Source organism: Sapajus apella, unplaced genomic scaffold, assembly GCF_009761245.1.
Source record: "Sapajus apella isolate SASKATOON/1434 unplaced genomic scaffold, GSC_monkey_1.0 scaffold2, whole genome shotgun sequence".
In the NCBI taxonomy this organism is placed as follows: Eukaryota; Metazoa; Chordata; class Mammalia; order Primates; family Cebidae; genus Sapajus; species Sapajus apella.
The window spans coordinates 83,248,405-83,267,860 of NW_022436942.1; the positions used below are offsets into that span (position 1 = coordinate 83,248,405).

General features: G+C 49.2%; 2 protein-coding genes and 1 non-coding gene across 4 annotated transcripts in view; 1 reads left to right on the plus strand and 2 right to left on the minus strand.

Moving 5' to 3' along the window:
- DHX37 (DEAH-box helicase 37) overlaps positions 1-7,802 on the minus strand; it is a 42,105-nt gene extending 34,303 nt beyond the window's left edge. The window contains exons 1-2 of one of the 2 annotated variants that reach the window (XM_032243958.1): positions 7,599-7,802; positions 2,904-3,073 (exon numbers count right to left, since the gene is read on the minus strand). In XM_032243958.1, the coding sequence (XP_032099849.1) occupies positions 2,904-3,073; positions 7,599-7,704 (276 nt within the window). In that variant the 5' untranslated portion in view covers positions 7,705-7,802. The remainder of the gene's footprint in view (positions 1-2,903; positions 3,074-7,598) is intronic. The other variant, XM_032243965.1, reaches the window with a different exon arrangement.
- Positions 7,803-9,748: 1,946 nt separating this feature from the next.
- The window catches only part of BRI3BP (BRI3 binding protein), a 31,075-nt gene continuing 21,367 nt past the window's right edge, over positions 9,749-19,456 (plus strand). Inside the window, exon 1 of the mRNA XM_032243980.1 lies at positions 9,749-10,107. Within this exon, the coding sequence (XP_032099871.1) occupies positions 9,898-10,107 (210 nt within the window). The 5' untranslated portion in view covers positions 9,749-9,897. The remainder of the gene's footprint in view (positions 10,108-19,456) is intronic.
- Positions 16,730-16,873, minus strand: LOC116528331. The gene has a single exon (XR_004258987.1). It is a non-coding gene; the product is annotated as a U4 spliceosomal RNA (small nuclear RNA).

A 19,456-nucleotide genomic window follows, 5' to 3' on the forward strand; every position in this document is an offset into this window, starting at 1 on the left:
CATGTTACCCAGGCTGGAGTGCAATGGTGCAATCTCGGCTCACTGCAACCTCCGCCTCCCGGGTTCAGGCAATTCTCCTGCCTCAGCCTCCTGAGTAGCTGGGATTACAGGCACGCGCCACCATGCCCAGCTAATTTTTTGTACTTTTAGTAGAGACGGGGTTTCACCATGTTGACCAGGATGGTCTCGATCTCTTGACCTCGTGATCCACCCGCCTCGGCCTCCCAAAGTGCTGGGATTACAGGCTTGAGCCACCGCGCCCGGCAACATGTAGGTTTTATACACACTTCTATGTGTGTATTACACACACACACACACACACACACACACAGAGCAAAGTACAGCATAGCGGGAAAGCACCCTACATAGGATTCAGAAAGGACACATTGACCAGGTGCAGTGGCTCACGCCTGCAATCTCAGCAGTTTAGGAGGCCGAGGCGGGCGGATCACCTGAGGTCACGAGTTCTAGATCAGCCTGATCAGCATGGTGAAACTCCGTCTCTACTAAAAATACAAAAATTAGCTGGGTGTGGTGGCGCATGGCTGTGGTATCAGCCACTTGGGAGGCTGAGGCAGGAGAATCACTTGAACACAGGAGGTGGAGGTTGCAGTGAGCTGAGATTGCACCACTGTACTCCAGCCTGGCTGACAGAGCAAGACCTTGGCCCAAATAAAAACAACACAATTGGCCGAGTGCAGTAGCTCAGGCCTGCAATCCCAGCACTTTGGGAGGCTGAGGTGGGTGGATCACCTGAGGTCAAGAGTTCAAGACCAGCCTGGCCAACACAGTGAAACCCCGTCTCTACTAAAAATACAAAAATCAACTGGGCGTGGTGGCGCATGGCTGTAGTCCCAGCTACTTGGGAGGCTGAGGCCGAATTGCTTGAACTCGGGAGGCAGAGGTTATAGTGAGCCAAGATCACGCCACTGCACTCCAGTCTGGCAACAGGGTGAGACTCTGTCTCTAAAAAAAAAAAAAAAATGCTCACAGGTGGGTGAGTCTTCCCTTACTAAGACTTTGGGGACTGCCCATCTGCAGCTGCTGGAGACAGACCCCTCAAGCCTCCTGATGCAGACACTGCTCCCGCCTGCAGTGGCCTCGCCAAAAGCCAAACTCGATTCTCACGAAGCCTCCAGGTCAGGGTTCTGCAATCTCAGCACAGTTGACATTTGGGGCCAAATAAGGTTTTATTTTTCTGTGCATCATAGATGGTTAACGGCATCCCATGCTTCCACCTGCCAGATGCCAGCAGCACCCCCAAGTTGTCACAACCCCAAATGTCTCAAGACACTGCCAAATGTCCCTGGGGGGGGGGGGAAGGTGAAACTGTCCCAGATGAGAGTCACTGCTACAGTTCCAAACACTAATGTCAAAAAACTCATACAGCAGAGGAGCATGTTTAAAATAAAGTGTTAAAAATCCGGAACGTAGGAAACTCTGTAACACACAAACGAATAAAGTACAATGGGAGAAAAAAAAAAGAGATGGGTGAGGTGTACCCAGGAAGTGTAGCCATTTACTGGATATTTGATATTTAAAAAAAAAAAGATTAGGTGTGCTAACTGTATTCTAGCTATTTTAAAAGTCTCTACTTGGCCGGGCACAGTGGTTCATGCCTGTAATCCCAGCATTTTGGGAGGCCGAGGCAGGTGGATCACCTGGGGTTGGGAGTTCGAGACCAGCCTCACCAATATGGAGAAACCCTGTCTCTAATAAAAATACAAAATTAGCCATGCATGGTAAAGCATGTCTGTAATCCCAGCTACTCGGGAGGCTGAAGCAGGAGAATCGCTTGAAGCTGGGAGGTGGAGGTTTTGGAGAGCCGAGATCACACCATTGCACTCCAGCCTGGGTGACAAGAGTGAAACTCCGTCCCAAAAAAAAATAAGTCTCTACTTTTGGAGATACAAACTGAAATACTTATGGATAAAATGCTATGTATAGTGGGTTAAATGGCGGCCTCCCTCAAAGATGTGTTCATATCCCAGACCTTGTGAATGTGACCCTATTTGGAAAACAGTGTTTTGTAGATGTAATTATGTTAAGGCTCCCAAGATTACATGATCCTGAGTATCCAAGAGGGACCTAAACCCAATAAGAAGCGCCCTTCGAAGAGACACACGGAGGAAGGGCCAAGGGAAGAGGGAGGCAGAGACTCCCTCTTCTGTGGAGTGATGGAGCCACAAGCCAAGGGAAGCTGGAGCCTCCCGGAGTGGGACGAGGCCAGGAAGGGCCCCTGAGCTCAGTGAAGGCACTGCCCTGCCGACGCCTTGATCTCAGCTTCTGGCCTCCCAAGCTGGGAAAAAACAAATTTCTATTGTCTCAAGCCCCTCAGTTTGTGGTCATTTGTATGGCATCCCCAGGCAATTGGCACAGATTCATTCTATGAGGGATTTGTTTCAAAATGATCCAGGTGTGGGAAGGTGACCAGCAGCTGAGATAATCCAAGACCGACCAGGGGCTGAGCAGTGTCGGAGCTGGCAACGGGCACATGGAGGTTCATCGTACTGTTCTCTTTAGTTTTGCACGTGTTTGAATATTCCACGACAAACTTTTTTCCTCCATAAAACATTTAAGGTTTGGTAGAGCTAGAAAAGGCAGGGTGGCGGGGAGGGGGAAACAAAACAAGAAAAGAAAAATAAATGTGAATTTAAAAAAAAGAAGAAAAAATAATTAAGGAGAAAAGTGTGACATTCTGTGGAATTGCTGAGTTCAGTTCCTCTGCCATGGCAGCCGCATTTCAAGTGCTCAGCAGCCATAGGTGGTTAGTGGCTACTGCACCGGACTGTGCACTGGAATTTTCCTCATTCCAGAAAGTTCCATCAGTTGCACCACAGAGACCCCACCATCTCTCTCTACTCTGGAGAGCCACAGGCAGACCCTGCCCGGGCGGGGCGTACCTGGCTCTTTTTCTCCTTCTGTTCTAAGACTTTCTGCAGCACTTTTCTCTCCTTCTTGGTCAGAGGCTTCTTCTGCTTCTGCGACAGGGGAGGGGCTTTGGTTTTCTTTTTCTTCTTCCCCGGTAGAACGAGCGGGTTGCTTGCATCAACTCCCTTCAACGTGTCCTTTTCTGAAAGAGCACAGATGTTCATCAAGGCCCCATTCTCCTGGAGGTGGCTCTGGTCCCGCCTCCCACAGGACCCCTGACCTTCATGGGGCCCTCCTGAGCTGTGAGGTCAAATCTATTTTCATAACAATGCTGTGATGTTCTCGAGGCCTGGCTTGGTGGCTCACACCTGTGATCCCAGCACTTTGGGAGACTGAGGCAGGGAGATCACCTGAAGTCAGGGGTTCGAGATCAGCCTGGCCAACATGGTGAAACCCCATCTCTACTGAAAATACAAAAATTAGCCAGGCGTGGTGGCATGCACCTGTAATCCCGCTCACTTGGGAGGCGGAGGCAGGAGAATCGCTTGAGGCAGAGGTTGCAGTGAGCTAAGATCGAGCCATTGCATTCCAGCCTGGGCAACAAGACCACGACTGTCTCAAAAAAAAAAAAAAACCCAAAAACCAAGAGAGAGAGATAATTACAAAAAATTTCCTTTCTTGATATATTTTTAAAAAATTCTTTTAAAAGTGTTTTGGTTTTTCTTCTCCAATCCCTTTTGGCCACACATTTCTTTTTGATGAAATAACGTTAAGCAATCCAAGCTACCCCCTATTTCTCCCTATCCTGCAGCTTTCAAATAGAACTAAAAGGAAACAAAAGGGTCGGAGGACAGTGGTGTGGCGTATTTCTACAGGCTCCAAGTTGTGATAATGTTGTTGCTGATGGCTAGTGGAGCACACGCTTGCACCTATAATTTTGTGTTGCAAAAATATCTAGGTTTTAATTTCCAGTATGGTAACTATCAATTGATATAACCCACAGAGTCAAAAACTCTTTGGGGTCTCGATTTTTTAAGAATTCTAAAAGGATCCTCAGACCAAAAAGTCTGAGAACCGCTATCATAAGAATAAGGAATTGTGTTAAGAACAAGGAAGTGGGCCACGTGCAGTGGCTCATGCCTGTAATCCCAACACTTTGGGAGAACTAGGTGGGTGGATCACCTGAGGTCAGAAGTTCGAGACCAGCCTGACCAACACTGTGAAAACCCATCTCTACTAAAAATACAAAAATTAGCTGGGCGTGGTAGGGCCTATAATCCTAGCTACTCAGGAGGCTGAGGCAGGAGAATCACTTGAACCCAGGAGGCAGAGGCTGCAGTGAGCGCTTCAGCCTGGGTGAGAGAGAGACTTGGTAACAAAAAAAGAAAAAGTAAGTAAGTGGATGGGGATATCAGATGGGTTGTTGGGAAGACTCTTCAAAGAAGGCATCTGACTCATATTCTTTTTTTTTTTTTTTTTTTGGAGAAGGAGTCTTGCTCTGTGCAAGGCTGGAGCACAGTGGCGCAGTCTCGGCTCACTGCAATCTCTGCTTCTCGGTTCAAGCAATTCTTCCGCCTCAGCCTCCCAAGTAGCTGGGACTACAAGCGCGTGCCAAACGCCCAGCTAATTTTTGTATTTTTAGTAGAGACGGGGTTTCACCATGTTGGCCAGGATGGTCTCGACCTCTTGACTTCACGATCTACCCGCCTTGGCCTCCCAAAGTGTTGGGATTACAGGCGTGAGCCACCGCGCCTGGCTGGCATCTGACTGATATTCTCATGAGATTCCTCTGGCCCCTGACAAAGGCAGGGATACCCGGAAACATCCTGTTCTGATGTAAGAAATAACTTTCCCCAAATCTCTGGGTCTCAAGGACCTCAGCCCCTCTGCTCAGATGGCCTAGTTTCAAGTGTCAGCCCAGTGTCTATGGCTGTCTTTGAGGTGCCATCCTGAATTGTCACTGCCATAATTGTCACAGAATTGTCACCAATCCCGGGATACACTCCACCTCTGTAACCTTTCTTCACTTTTCAAAGCATTCTCATTTCAGTCACCAACATATTTTCCCAAATTACCACCTCTGAAAGCCCGATAGCAGGTAGGATGGCTACGACAGGTTAAATATCCCTGATCAGAAATGCTTGGGACCAGATGTGTTTTGGATTTGGGAATATCTGTACTGTATTTACTAGTTGAGTATCCCTAATTGAAAAATCTGAAATCTGGAATGCTCCCATGAGCATTTATTTCCTTCGAGTGTCATGTTGACATTCAAAAACTTTTGAATTTTGGAGCATATTGGATTAAGGACCCTCAACGTGTGCTAATGGCCCCATTCTGCAGATGTGAAAACGAAGGTGCACAGACGTTAGGGGATCTGCCTCAGCTCCCAGCCTGTCATGCAATTCTTTTTTTTTTTTTTTTGATACGGAGTCTGGCTCTCTCACCCAGGCTGGAGTGCAGTGGCGTGGATCTTGGCTCATGGCAACCTCTGCCTCCTGAGTTCAAGCCATTCTCCTGCCTCAGCCTCCCGAGTAGCTCCCGTCTCCTGAGTATCTGCCAAATTCTCCCTGTGGTGCCTGCCACCATGCCTGGCTAGTTTTTGTATTTTAGTAGAGACAGGATTTCACCATGTTGGCCAGGCTGGTCTCAAACTCCTGACCTCAACTGATTTGCCTGCCTTGGCCTCCTAAAATGCTGGGATTACAGGTGTGAGCCACCATGCCCAGCCTGTCTGTGCAACTTCCAAGGCGTGAACTCAGACTTTCAGATTTCCACTCTAACATTCTTCCCTATATCTTCACTGCCTTCCAGGTCCACTAACAGTGTGGAAGAGAATGCTGATGGGGGGGGGGTGGTGGAAGGAAGTAAACTCCTCCAGCAACCCTGGTGACCCTTCTTTCTGTTTCTAGAATCTTTCTTAATGGCCAAATCAGCGTGGCCCTTGGGGTCTTACACAAGTGGCTGGATGAGTTCAATTTTAGAACATGTTCAGTTTCCGGGGGCCTGCAGGACATCCTTGAACCCACACAACTGCTTCACTACAAGCCTCCTCCAAACCAGCCCTACTGAGGTGCTCACCGCCGCCCCCCTCCGGTGTTAAATCCAGTGGTCCTTCCTCCCTTCCTGATTCCAAAGCAGCACCTGACCCACAGCGAGAGTCCTTCTCCCTGGCCCCAGGACAATTATACTCTTGCAGCTCACCACACACGTTCTGGGCCTCCGTCTCCCTTGCCTGCCCTCAGTCATCTGACTTTAAATAAATATCTATACACTGACTACTCCAAAATGGGTATCTCCACCTGGACCAGCATCTCTTGAGTATCTGAGTCAATAGCTGCCTTCCTACCCTCCCTGCCCGGATATCTAATAGGCCCCAAACCACCCAAACCCTAAGCTGACTTCTTGGTCCTCCCCAGAAGCTGCCCACTCAACCCCTGGGAGTCATTCTTTGTTACCTCCACCGTTTTTGTGCACAAGCCCAGTCAGGCCACAAATACTGCCAGCTCAGCCTTCAAAACCCATCTTGAGCTGGGCGCCATGGGTCATGTCTGTAATCCCAGCACTTTGGGAGGCTAAGACGAGGTCAGGGGTTCAAGACCAGCCTGACCAACATGGTGAAACCCCACCTATACTAAAAAATACAAAAATTAGCCGGGTGTGGTGGTGCACACCTGTAATCCCAGCTACTTGGGAGGCTGAGGCAGGGGAATTGCTTAAACCTGGGAGGTAGAGGTTGCGGTGATCCAAGAGCGGGCCATTGCAGTCCAGCCTGAGGGACAGAGTGAGACCCCGTTTCAAAAAAAAAAACAAAACACGTCTTGAATCCACCCACTTCTCACCTCCCTGCTGCTGTCCCCCTGGTCCAAGCATCAGCTCCCCTTCCTCCTGCTGCTGGTTCTACCTTTGATCTCTACTGGTTTTCCTCAACACAGCACCCAAAGTGATGCTGTTAAAATATAAGCCCTCATCTGTCCGCCTCTGCTCCGAACACTCCCACAGCTGCCCTCTCACTTAGAGGAAAAGCCCCAGTCCAGGCCAACCTGCCCTGGCCCCCTGTTTTTCTCTCGACTTCAGGCAGCCGCTCTGGCCTCCTTCAGCTCTTAACTCTAACACAGTGGAGTCTTCTCCAGCAACTCTGTGGGATGCTGCAACTCACCCAATGGCCTCTTCTGCTTTATCTGCCCACTGTATCCACAGAACTTTCTGTGTTTTACATGTTATTGTTTGCCTGTCGCCTCTTATAAGCAGATAAACTCAGGGATTTTCAAAAAATCTCCCTTTCTGGTGTGTCTCCAGTGTCTAAAATAGTGCCTGGCATGTAATAGGAGCTACTACTAAAAAGGGGTCTGAGAAAAATGTCAGCCAGCCTGCAAGCTGAACAGACAAGACTAGGCTGAAAAAAACACATTTGGGGCTCCCTGAAGATTATAATCGAAGTCATGGGAACGGATGAAACTATTTATTTATTTATTTATTTTTTGCAAAATTCTCCATGTTACTATTTGAGGGCGAGAGAAACCCCGGGTATTCCATATACACTGTTAAAACCAGGCTGTCACTAAACCCCTCTCCTTTGGATCATCTGGAATGGTGGGGGACCCATTCCTCCACTCCACATAATCCATCCCACCTCTCTGGGACCCCTCACCCCAGAGTTCTGAAGGCAGGGCACAGGCCCCCCTGGGAAGACCCCGAAATCCAGTCCCCGTCCCGGGACATCTTACCCTCTAGTTCCAGTTGCACCATGGGCGACTCGGGGGGAACCTTCGAGGGGCCGGGACCCGCCTGCTGGCGCCCCTTGATGTTATACCGCCGGCGTAGCTTCCCCATGGCGCCTCGTCCCGGTAGGGCCTCCAGCGGGCCGGACAAGCAGAGAAATCCCAAACCCAGCCCACGTGGGTTCCCGGACTACCAACTCCCGCCGTGAGACTTCCTGGTTTCGCTATCGCGAGAACGGTAACTGACTCTGCCACTGAGGGGCGGGGTTAGAAGAGAAAGCGGGAGAGGAGAGGCGGGGCTAGGCCGGCCGGGGGCGGGGCTATTTAGAGAGATGGGCGGGGCCTGAGATCCCAGTGCTAGCCCGAGTTTTAGACCCGGGCTCTTCTCGCTGATACTAATTTGGCTGCTCGGGAGTGGGAGTGTTTTGCCACCCTTTAAAATATGCCCCTGCCCCCAATACTCCAGACTTCTTTCCCCCAACTCTGGTTTGCGCATCTGCATTTTCTGATATTCCTACAAGAAACGTATTAATCGTCTAGTTTTAAAAAGGCACCAACTATTTCCATCACAGGGACAGATGAAAGATCTAAAAGGAGGCCTCTATTAGACAACCTTAAATTCCCATTACTGCATCACATTGTAACGCACTCGAAAACAATGCATCATTATTTTTCTTTTTTTGAGACAAGGTCTGCCTTTGTCGCCCAGGCTGGAGTGTAGTGGAACAATCTCGGCTCGCCGCAACCTCTGCCTCCCAGAATCAAATGATTCTCCTGCCTCAGCCTCCCCAGTAGCTGGGATTACAGGCATGCACCCCCGTATGCCTGGCTCATTTTGTATTTTTAGTAGAGATGGGGTTTCTCCATGTCAGTCAGGCTGGTCTCGAACTCCCGACCTCAGATGATCTGCCCCTCGGCCTCCCAAAGCGGTGGGATTACAGCCATGAGCCACCGCACCAAGCCTACAAAAAAGTTTTTTAAAATATGAACAACACAGGAAAAAAGTGTGCAAAGGATATGACTAGTAATTCACAGAGAAGTAACTCAAATGGCCAATACATCCATGAAAACCTTACCAGGAATCCAGTAAATGTAAATTCAAAAAAAAAAAAAAAAAAGGAAAGAAAGAAAGAAAGAAGAAAGCATTTTTTATTCTTTGGATCGGCAAAAATTGAGTTTTATTTTCTTGGTTGTCTAAAAAAACGTTGGTTAGACTTGATTTGTTTGATTTAGGATGCAAGCAGGGTCCTTGCATTGCATAGGCTATTATGGCTCTTAAGTCTTTAAGACCAGTTATCCTCCTGTCCGCTCGCCTTTTATAGCGCTTATTTATTGAACAAACTGGGTCCCTGTCTCGTAGAATGCCCCACGTGCTGGAGTTGGCTGGTTGTTTCTGCTGCTTCTGCGTTTCCCTTATCTCCCATATTTCCTGTAAACTGTAAGTTTGATCTAGGGGCCCCATCAGGTTCCTGCTTAACGTGTCTTGGCAAGACTCCATCGCAGGTGGCGCTGGTACTTCCTGGCCCTAAGATCAATTGGCGGGACCGGGACTTCGCGGCTTGGCCCCTCCATTTTCTTTTTTTTTTTTTTTGGCCTCTCCATTTTCAAGTTCCCCACCAAACCCTCGGGTTTTACCCCTTTCCGATGATCGTCGCGTGAATCCATGATTCCACTGAGGGGTGCCAAATAACTTTGGAATTGTCTCATTCATCCTCATATATTAGCTGGACTTTGCCAAAAGAAAGTTTTCCTCCCCATCCATTTTGGGGCTCTGAAATACAGTTCAGGAAGGGCAGGAGGATGTTTGATGCTTTCTTGTTGTTTAAAATTTTCAGAACGAATGAGCTGATGCCCACGATGGCCAATTTTGGGTACTATTATAATAATTTCAGGGAGATTACATATACGTCTAACTCCTGTTTTCCAATCAGCAGCAGTCACCCGGTTGAAGCTGTTGCAAGTTTTACAGGTACGGGTTGCTTTTCCACGGATAAGTTAAAAAAGAGAATTTTTTTTTAAATGATGAGAAGCCGTACAGGCTCGGGCTGGCTTCCGGAAGGCGGGCGCGGGGCCCGGGGGCCCGGTTGCGTTGGTCCCGCGCCGGGGGCGGGGCGCGGCGTGGGCTGGGCCGTCGCGCCTTTGTGCGCGGGGCGGGGCGGGTGGCGCAGCGGCGGCGGCGGTGGGTGAAAGCGCGGCGCGCGGCGCGCGGCCCCCGAGCGCGCCAACCCTGTCCTCGCCGGAGCCCGCGGCGGCCCAGCGCCCAGTCCTCACCCTACACCGCGACCCCGCACCCCGCCGGCCGAGCATGGGCGCGCGCGCCTCAGGCGGGCCCCTGGCCCGGGCCGGGCTCCTGCTGCTGCTGCTGCTGCTGCTGCTCGGGCTGCTGGCCGCTGGCGTGCAGGGGGCGCGGGGCCGCGGCGGCGCCGAGAAGAACAGCTACCGCCGCACGGTCAACACCTTCTCGCAGAGCGTCAGCAGCTTGTTCGGCGAGGACAACGTGCGCGCCGCTCAGAAGGTGGGCGCCGGGCCCGCGCCCACGGTCACCTTGCCCCGGCCGCCGCGCACCTGGCATCAGGGGCCGGCCTGCGAGGAGCGCGGCCTCCGGGGTTGCCCGGCCGGCTGGCGCGCGGGAAGAGGGGGTCCGGCCTGCGCCTCGTGGCCTGCAGCTCGCGGCCCCCGCCGGGCCTGGCCAGTGCGGGTCTGGGCGGCCGGGCCTCGGGGCTCCCTCTCCTCTGCGCCCCGCTTCTCCTTGGACCCTGCCCCCGTGGGCGGCGCGGCCCGAGCCTCTCCCGGCTGTGCTGACGCCCGCCGCGCGTCTCATTCATTCATTGACCGCGTTTGAATGGCTCCCACTGTGAGCCAGGCGGCGCCCTCGCGCCCCGGGCCCCCACGCGACTGCGCCCTCTACAGCTGCCCCGGGTTTGTCCTGGCCTCGCACCCCGACCCACATCCCCTGGGACCTTGTGCCCCACTCCTCCTCCTGTTTTGAAGATATATGGAGTTGTTTTTACTTTACAGGAAAAGAAGGGAGCAAGGCGATTGGCTCAGTTGCTTTGGGAAACCGAGCACCTACTGTATGCGGGGCTTTTCGCGTGGAGCCTTTTGTTTAATTTGGGATGGTCCAGGACCCTGCAGCCTCCTGGGAAGGGTATTGAGTCCCAGGAGGAGCGCAGGGAGTTTTCCCCCATTCCTGCCCTCTGGAGCTGGGTGGGATAGGGGTGCTATTCCAGGCCGAAGTCCGCCTACCAGCTCCTGACAAGGAGGAAGTTACTGGGGACAGTTGTGTGTGGTATTGCGGTTCCTTTGCTGTTCCCTGGGGAGGAGGGGGAGTCTTGCTTGCCGACAGCCTCCCTGGAGTTTTGGAGTCAGAGAAGTTTGGGTTCAAGCTGGAGCTCTACAAGTTGGATGGCTTTGGGCAAGTAACTTCACTTCTTTGAGCCTCAGTTTCCTTTTTTGTTAAATGGGGATAGTAATCATACCTCCTTGGTTGTGAGGTTGTATTTATGAATAACTGGTACCTTCTTGGCCCAGAATCATGGCTAAAAATTAGTTTTCTGCTCATTGAGAGGGAGGGGGGAGTAGAAAGGAACATTAAGGCCCAAATCAGATTGACTGGATGTTCTTATTGGATAAAATGAAAGGTTAATTGGTTAGGAAAACAGTAACTTTTGACCTCCCTCTCCTATGGGCAGGGGGCACCTCTTGCAGAGGTGCGTCTGTGTCTTCATACATGTGGGGGAGAGACCGCTATGTAGGTGACCAAGGAGAGAGGAAGCAGGGCTGAGCTCCTGAATGCTAAAGGTTGCCCTGTAGTCTGGTGGGGAGGTCAGGAGTGTGAGCGAAGGCAGCCTACACTTACTTCCTCTTGATGCTGTTCCGGATCCATTTGAAGGTAGAAATCAATTTGTTTTAGACCAAAAAGAAGCCTGTCTTTTTCACCCAGGGTGACCACAGGACCCCATGTCTCTACTGACGGTGGTTGTTCCATATGGCAATCTAAGGCCAGTAAACATGACATGTGAGTGGATATTTAAGACTTTTACTTAAATAAGACAATCTGTATTCTGCAGAGCATCTGAGAATCTGGTGGTCAGAGCTCTTCCTGGGGTAAACCAGGGTTTGTTCTTTTAATAGAGATGCTAATAATTACTAAGTGCTTTTGTAGATAGAGTAGTCTTACATGATCCTTAGAATGACCCTGTGCCATAGGTACTGTTCCCATTTGACAGGGGAGGAAACAGGCACACACAGCAGTGAAGTGGCCGGTTTCAGGTCAGACGAGTGGCAGAGCCAGGATGTGGACCCAGGCAGAGTGGGGCATGGAGCTCACGTTAGTATCTCTCACCTGTTTTCCTGCCTCATGACCCCTTCCCTGTTCCTCAAGTCAGTGCAGCATCCAGAGGCTGACCTGACTTACTTAGTTTGATTCTTTGAGATGGAGTCTCACTCTGTTGCCCAGGCTGGAGTGCAGTGGTGCGGTCTCAGCTCACTGCAACATCCACCTCCCAGGTTCAAGCCATTCTCCTGCCTCAGCCTCCTGAGTAGCTGGGATTACAGGCACATGTCACCACGCCCAGCTAATTTTTATATTTTTAGTAGAGACAGTTTCACCATGTTGGCCAGGCTGGTCTCGATCTCCTGACCTCAAGTGATCCGCCCACCTTGGCCTCCCAAAGTGCTGGGATTACAGGCGTGCACCACGGTGCACAGCCCAGTTGCTTTACTTCTCTGTGTCTCATTTGTGCAGGGGAGGTAAATTGGGGAGTTAGAGGAGATCAGTTGGGCTGTACAATGCCAGGCACTGAGTAAGCATTTATTATATGGTAGAATATTTCTATATGAAAGGGATTTGTCCAGTAGGAGAGTGATAGACTTATTAATTCCTTTAAAAATTATTAAGTGATGGGCCGGGCGCGGTGGCTCACGCCTGTAATCCCAGCACTTTGGGAGGCCGACGCGGGTGGATCACGAGGCCAAGAGATCGAGACCATCCTGGTCAACACGGTGAAACCCCGTCTCTACTAAAAATCCAAAAATATTAGCTGGGCATGGTGGTGCGTGCCTGTAATCCCAGCTACTCAGGAGGCTGAGGCAGGAGAATTGCCTGAACCCAGGAGGCGGAGGTTGCGGTGCGCCAAGATCCCGCCATTGCACTCCAGCCTGGGTAACAAAAGTGAAACTCCGTCTCACAAAAAAAAAAAAAAAAAAAAAAAAAATTATTAAGTGATGGCAGGGCATGGTGGTTCACACCTGTAATCCCAGCACTTTGGGAAGCCGAGCTGGGCAGCTCACCTCTGGTCAGGAGTTCATGACCAGCCTGGTCAACATGGCAAAAGCCCATCTCTTCTAAAAATACAAAAATTAGGCCAGGTGTTGTGGCTCACACCTGTAGTCCTAGCACTTTGGGAGGCTGAGGCAGGTGGATCATCTGAGGTCAGGAGCCCGAGACCAGCCTGACAAACAGTGAAACCAATTTCTACTAAATATAAAAAATCAGCCAGGCATGGTGGCGCATGCCTGTGATCCCAGCTACTGGGGAGGATGAGGCAGGAGAATTGCTTGAACCAGGAGGCAGAGGTTGCAGTGAGCTGAGATTGCGTCATTATACTCCAGCCTGGGTAACAAGAGGGAAACTCTGTCTCAAAAAAAAAAAAAAAAAATATTAACTGGGCCTGGTGGTGTACTCCTGTAATCCCAGCTACTTGGGAGGCTGAGGCAGGAGAACAGCTTGAGCCTGGGAGGCTGACGTTGCAGTCAGCCAAGATCATCCCATTGCACTCCAGCCTGGATGACAGACTCCGTCTCAAAAAAAAATTACTAAGTGACTTATACACATGTGTTCATAGCAACACTTTTTACAATAGCCCAAAGTGGAAATATCCCAAATGCCTATCAGGTGATGAAGAGTTAAAATGTGGTGCGTCTGTATAATGAAATACGATTCAGCAATAAAAAGGAATGAAGTATTGCTATATGCTACTACTTGGATGAACCTTGAATAAAAAAATGGAAGAAGCCAGACTCGAAAAGCCACATATGATATGATTCCATTTATATGAAATATCTGGAATAAGAAGATCCATAGACAGAAGGCAGAGGGGTGGTTTCCAGGGTTTGGGGGAGGGAGCAGTGGAGGAATTATTGCTTAATTGATGTAAGGTTTCCTTTTGGGGTGATGACAGTGTGGAACTAGATAATGATGACGGTTGCATGACGTTGTGAATGCACTCACTGCCACTGAACTGTACGCTTTCAAATGGTTAACATGACCAACTTTATGTGTGTATGATACAATTTTTTTAAAAAAGCTTGGCCTGGTGCAGTGGCTCATATCTGTAATCCCACTACTTTGGGAGGCCTAGGTGGAAGGATCACTTGAGCCCAGGAATTTGAGATCAGCCCAGGCAATGTAGTGAGACCCCGTCTCTATGCAAAACCACAAACATCAGCCGGGCGTGGTGGTGCGCACCTGTGGTCCCAGCTACTTCGGAGGCTACAGCGGGTGGATGGCTTGAACCTGGGAGGTTGAAGCTGCAATGAGCTGTGGTCACACCACTGTACTCCAGCCTTGGTTGGGGACAGTGCAAGATCCTGTCTCCAAAAAACCCAAACGAGAATTTTCAAGCACCTACTGTCCGTGGAGAAAATGATCCCTTGCAGGGCAGATATAGCTGGACTGATGTGGTGGGAACATCCTGAATGCCAAGCTGAGAAACTAGTACCCTTCCCCCATGGTCATCGGCCATAGTTGCATGGAGTAAAATTTCATGTAGTTCTGAAGGCTAGAAAGCTAACTCCACTCTCACTCCTGACCCTGTCTCCCATGCCCTTCTCAGAAGCGGCCAGCCATTCTGAACATGTAGAAATTTATAGACCTATAGATTCTGCTCCCTGTGGTTGCGTTTTTGTTTATTTTGCACTATGCTCACTGTTGTGTATGTTTCTGTTTTTCCCCTGAGACAGAGTCCCTCTCTGTTGCCCAGGCTGGAATGCAGTAGCTCCATCTTGGCTCACTGCAGTCTCCACTTCCCAGGCTTGAGTGATCCCTCCACATCAGCCTCCCAGGTAGCTGGGATTACAGGTGTGCACCACCACGCTCTGCTAAGCTTTTTATTTTTTGTAGAGGTGACAGTTCACTATGTTGCCCCGGCTGGTCTTTAACTCCTGGGCTCCAGTGATCTACCTGCCTCAGCCTCCCAAAGTGCTGGGATTACAGGCATGAGCCACTGCACTGGCCCGCTTTTTAAAAAATGAATAAATTTTGGAGGGCCAGGCACAGTGGCTTATGCCTGCAATCCCAGTACTTTGGGAGGCTGAGGTGGGCAGAACACGTGAGGTCAAGAGTTCGAGACCAGCCTGGCCAACATGGTGAAACCCCGTCTCTACTAAAAATACACAAATTAGCTGGGCATTGTGGTGCGTGCCTGTAGTCCCAGCTACTTGGGAGGCTGAGGCAGGAGAATTGCTTGAACCCTGGGGGTGGAGATGGCAGTGAGTGGAGATCATGCCACTGCACTCCAGCCTGGGCAACAGAGTGAGACTCTGTCTTAAGAAAAAAAAAAACGTTGAAGATCAGACCTTATCAGTACACGAACTTTGCTTCCTCCTCGTGAAGGGCTGTAGAGCACATTGCTGTGAGGGTGTGCCGGCGTTGAACCTATCCCTGATGGCTAACATTGGTCGTATCTCGGGCCACTCCAAACCTGGCTGCAGTGTGGGTCTTTCTATATGTTCTGTATGTATTGTTTTGTGTGCACATAGAAATACTCATCTGTAAATTGTTAGAAATGGAATTGCTGAGTCCAAAGGGTCTGTGCATTTTATTAAAAAGTTGCTTTTTTTGTTTGTTTGTTTTTTGAGATAGAGTCTCACTCTGTCACCAGGCGCCAGGCTCACTGCAACCTCCGCCTCTTGGGTTCAAGCAGTTCTCCTGCCTCAGCCTCCCAAGTAGCTGGGACTACAGGCGCACGCCACCACGCGCAGCTAATTTTTGTATTTTTAGTACAGACGGGGTTTCACCATGTTGGCCAGGATGGTCTCGATCTCTTGACCTCGTGATCCACCTGCCTCGACCTCCCAAAGTGCTGGGATTACAGGCTTGAGCCACCGCGCCCGGCCTTTTTTGTTTGTTTTTAAGAGACAGGTTCTTGCTCTGTCACCCAGCCTAGAATGCAGTAGTGTAAACATAGCTCACTGCAGTCTTGACCTCCTGGTTTCAAATGATCCTCTCACCTCACCCTTCCAAAGTGCTGGGATTACAGGAATGAGCCACTGCACCTGACCTACCCTCCCCACTGTTTTACATTTTTAATTGAAATGTAGTTGGTGTACTTTTTTTCCATACATCAATCTACAGCATAATGAGTTGTCACACACCAAACATACTCCTGTGACCAGCAGATCTAAAAGTGAATTGTTCCAGCCTCCAGAAGTCCCTTTCTGCTCCCACATGGTCACTGACCCCCCACCCCCAGGCCACTATTGTATTGGTGTCTACCCATGTAAATTAACTTTGTTTGCTTGTGCTCTTGCATAGAAGGGCTCTGTCTGCCTTGTTCATGTTGCAAGATACTCAGTGGTCCTTCGAAGAGTGATAGCAGTTTCACTCTCACCAGCCACATGTGAAGGCTAGCTCCCAAGCCCCTTCCAACAAAGTGGCTTTTTGGCTTTATGATGTATGAGACAGATGGTCTTTCCATTTATTCAGAATCCATGGGTATTTTCTGGGCACTGTCCTTTGTTTTTTTTGCTGTTCTGTTGAGCTGTTGGGTTCTTTTGTTTTTACTTGTTTTTTGTTTTTTTTTTTTCATGAAGAGGCTTGCATTTTTTTGCTGTTTGCAAGAAAGTATTTTGAGCAAAACAGCTTGGACACTTTCCAGTTCTTTTTCCCCTACCAACATTTTAGCAGCTTTATTGAGGTGTAATTACACTATACCTCAATAGACTGCACATATTTAAAGTGTACAGGCTGACACCTTTTGACATATATATTTGTGAAAAATTACCACAATCAAGGTAATGTTTTCTATAGTTTTGTATTTTGAAAATTTTTCGAAGTACCAAAAAGTTGAAAGAAACGAACAAAGAACAGCTGTAAACGTCTCACCTAAAGTCACCAGTTCTTTACATTTTCCCCCAAACTTTTCTTTTTCTCTCCAAATACATCTCATACACGCACACGTTTATTTTCATTTTTTGGCAGGATCATTTGAGTTTTCAATTAGCAATAATCGCGCCTCAGATAAACCTCATTGGCTATGATACTGCCACTGCGCAAAGCTGGCAGGATCATTTGAAAGTTAGTTGCAGATGACTGGGCGCAGTGGCTCACACCTATAATCCCAGCACTTTGGGAGGCCAAGGCGGGCAGATCATGAGGTCAGGAGTTCTAGATCAGCCTGGCCAATATGGTGGAACCCTGTCTCTACTAAAAATACAAAAATTAGCCGGGCGTGGTGGTGTGCACCTGTAACCCCAGCTACTCAGGAGGCTGAGGCAGGAGGATCGCTTGAACCCAGGGTGCGGAGTTTGCGGTGAGTCGAGATCACACCACTGCACTCCAGCCTGGGCAACAGAGCAAGACTCTGTCTCAAAAAAAAAAGAAAAGAAAGTTAGTTGCAGACATCTTCATACTTTTTCTTACAGAACCACAATATCGTCTCAGCTAAGAAACTTAAATATAATACAGTATTTTGTAATCTACAGTCCACATTCACATTGTCTTTAAAGCTTGTAAAAAATTCAACACCGGGGCCAGGCGCGGTGGCTCAAGCCTGTAATCCCAGCACTTTGGGAGGCCGAGGCGGGTGGATCACGAGGTCAAGAGATCGAGACCATCCTGGTCAACACGGTGAAACCGCGTCTCTACTAAAAATAAAAAAATAAAAAAAATTAGCTGGGCATGGTGGTGCGTGCCTGTAATCCCAGCTACTCAGGAGGCTGAGGCGGGAGAATTGCCTGAACCCAGGAGGCGGAGGTTGCGGTGAGCCGAGATCGCGCCATTGCACTCCAGCCTGGGTAACGAGCGAAACTCCGTCCCAAAAAACGGTAAAAAAAAAAAATTCAACACCTAATCAAGGACTGCTCATGCCTTTGGTGCTCATGTCTCTAGTGTGTCAGAGTTTCCTCACTTTTGGGGGAGGAAGGGACTTAATAATAATTATTATTAATTTATTTTTTTTTAAGACAGGGTTTCACCATGTTGGTCAGGCTGGTCTTGAACTCCTGACCTCAGGTGATCTGCCTGCCTTAGCCTCCAAAGTGCTTGGATTATAGGCATGAGCCACTGCTCCCGGCCTTCATTATTAATTTTTTTTTAGACAAGCTGTCACCCTGTAGCCAAGAATGGAGTGCAGTGGCCCAATCTCGTCTCACTGCAATCTCTGCCTCCTGGTTTCAAGCAGTCTTCCCACCTTAACCTCCTGAGTAGCTGGGATTACAAACGTGTGCCACCATGCCCAGCTAATTTTTTTTTTTTTTTTTTGTATTTTTCGTAGAGACAGTTTCACCTCGAAAACCCTGTGCTGCCCAGGCTGATCTCTTAATTCCTGGGCTCATGCAAACCTCCCACCTTGGTCTCCCAAAGTGCCGAGATTACAGGGTTGAGCCACTGCGCCTGGCCTAGGAAGGGACTTTTTACAACATTGACATTTTTGAAGAGTACAGACTAAATGTCTTTTTTTTTTTTTGAGCTATAAATCGTACACCATACAATTTATTCATTGAAAGCTCAGCGGGTTTTAGCATATTCACAGCACTGTACAGCTGTCACTACAGTCAATTTTAGAATATTTGCATCACCCCAAAAAAAGACTCTAACCATTAGCAGTCACTACTTCGTTCCTTTGCCCCAACTCCCAACCTTAAGAAAAACTGCCAGTATTTCTGTCTCTATGGATGTGCCTGCTGTGGGCTTTTTTTTTTTTTTTTTTTTTTGAGATGGAGTCTCTGTTGCCCAGGCTGGAATGCTATGGTGTGATCTCAGCTCACAGCAACCTCTGCCTCCCAGGTTCAAGTGATTCTCCTGCTTCAGCCTCCCGAATAGCTGGGATTATAGGTGCACGCCACCACGCTCGGCCAATTTTTTTTGGTATTTTTAGTAGAGACGGGGTTTCACCACGTTGACCAGGTTGGTCTTGAATTCCTGACCTCAGGTGATCCCTGGCGAGAATTCTACAGAAGGCATTACGTGTCCTTACTGAAGCAGCTCCACATCAGAGCTCGTGGTGTCTGTTTATGCCATTGCTTTCTCATTGGTCGGTATTGAGTTTGATCCGTGGGTCGAGGCTGGGCAGGCCCGCCGTGCTGGGGGTGCTCTTTCCCCTCTGTGGTCTTGGCCTCCCAAAGTGCTGGGATTACAGGCGTGAGCCACAGCGCCCGGCCTACTGTGGGCTTTTTGTATGAATGGAGTCCTGTACAATCTGGCCTTTTCTTTCATTTAGCTTCATGTTTGTAGGGTTCATCCATATTGCAGAATCAGTACTTTATTCCTCTTTATGGCTTTTTATTTACCTGATCATCAACTGATGGACATTTGGGTTTATGTCACGTTTTGTCTATTGTGAATGATGCTGCTGTGAACATCCACGTACGAATGTTTGTGTGGACGTATGTTTCTAGTATTTCGTGGTGCATACCTAGGGGTACAATTGCGGGGTCATATGGGAAGCTTTTGCTTAACATTTTGAGGAGCCGTCACCCTTTTCCAAGGCAGATGCACCATTTTACCTGCCCAGCAAGGCAGGAGGGGCCTGGTTTCCCCACATCCTTGTCAGTACTTGTTACGGTCTGCCTTGTTGATTCTAGCTATCTTGGCGGAGGTGAAGTGGTATCATTGTGGTTCTGACAGACCCGAACTGTCTTTT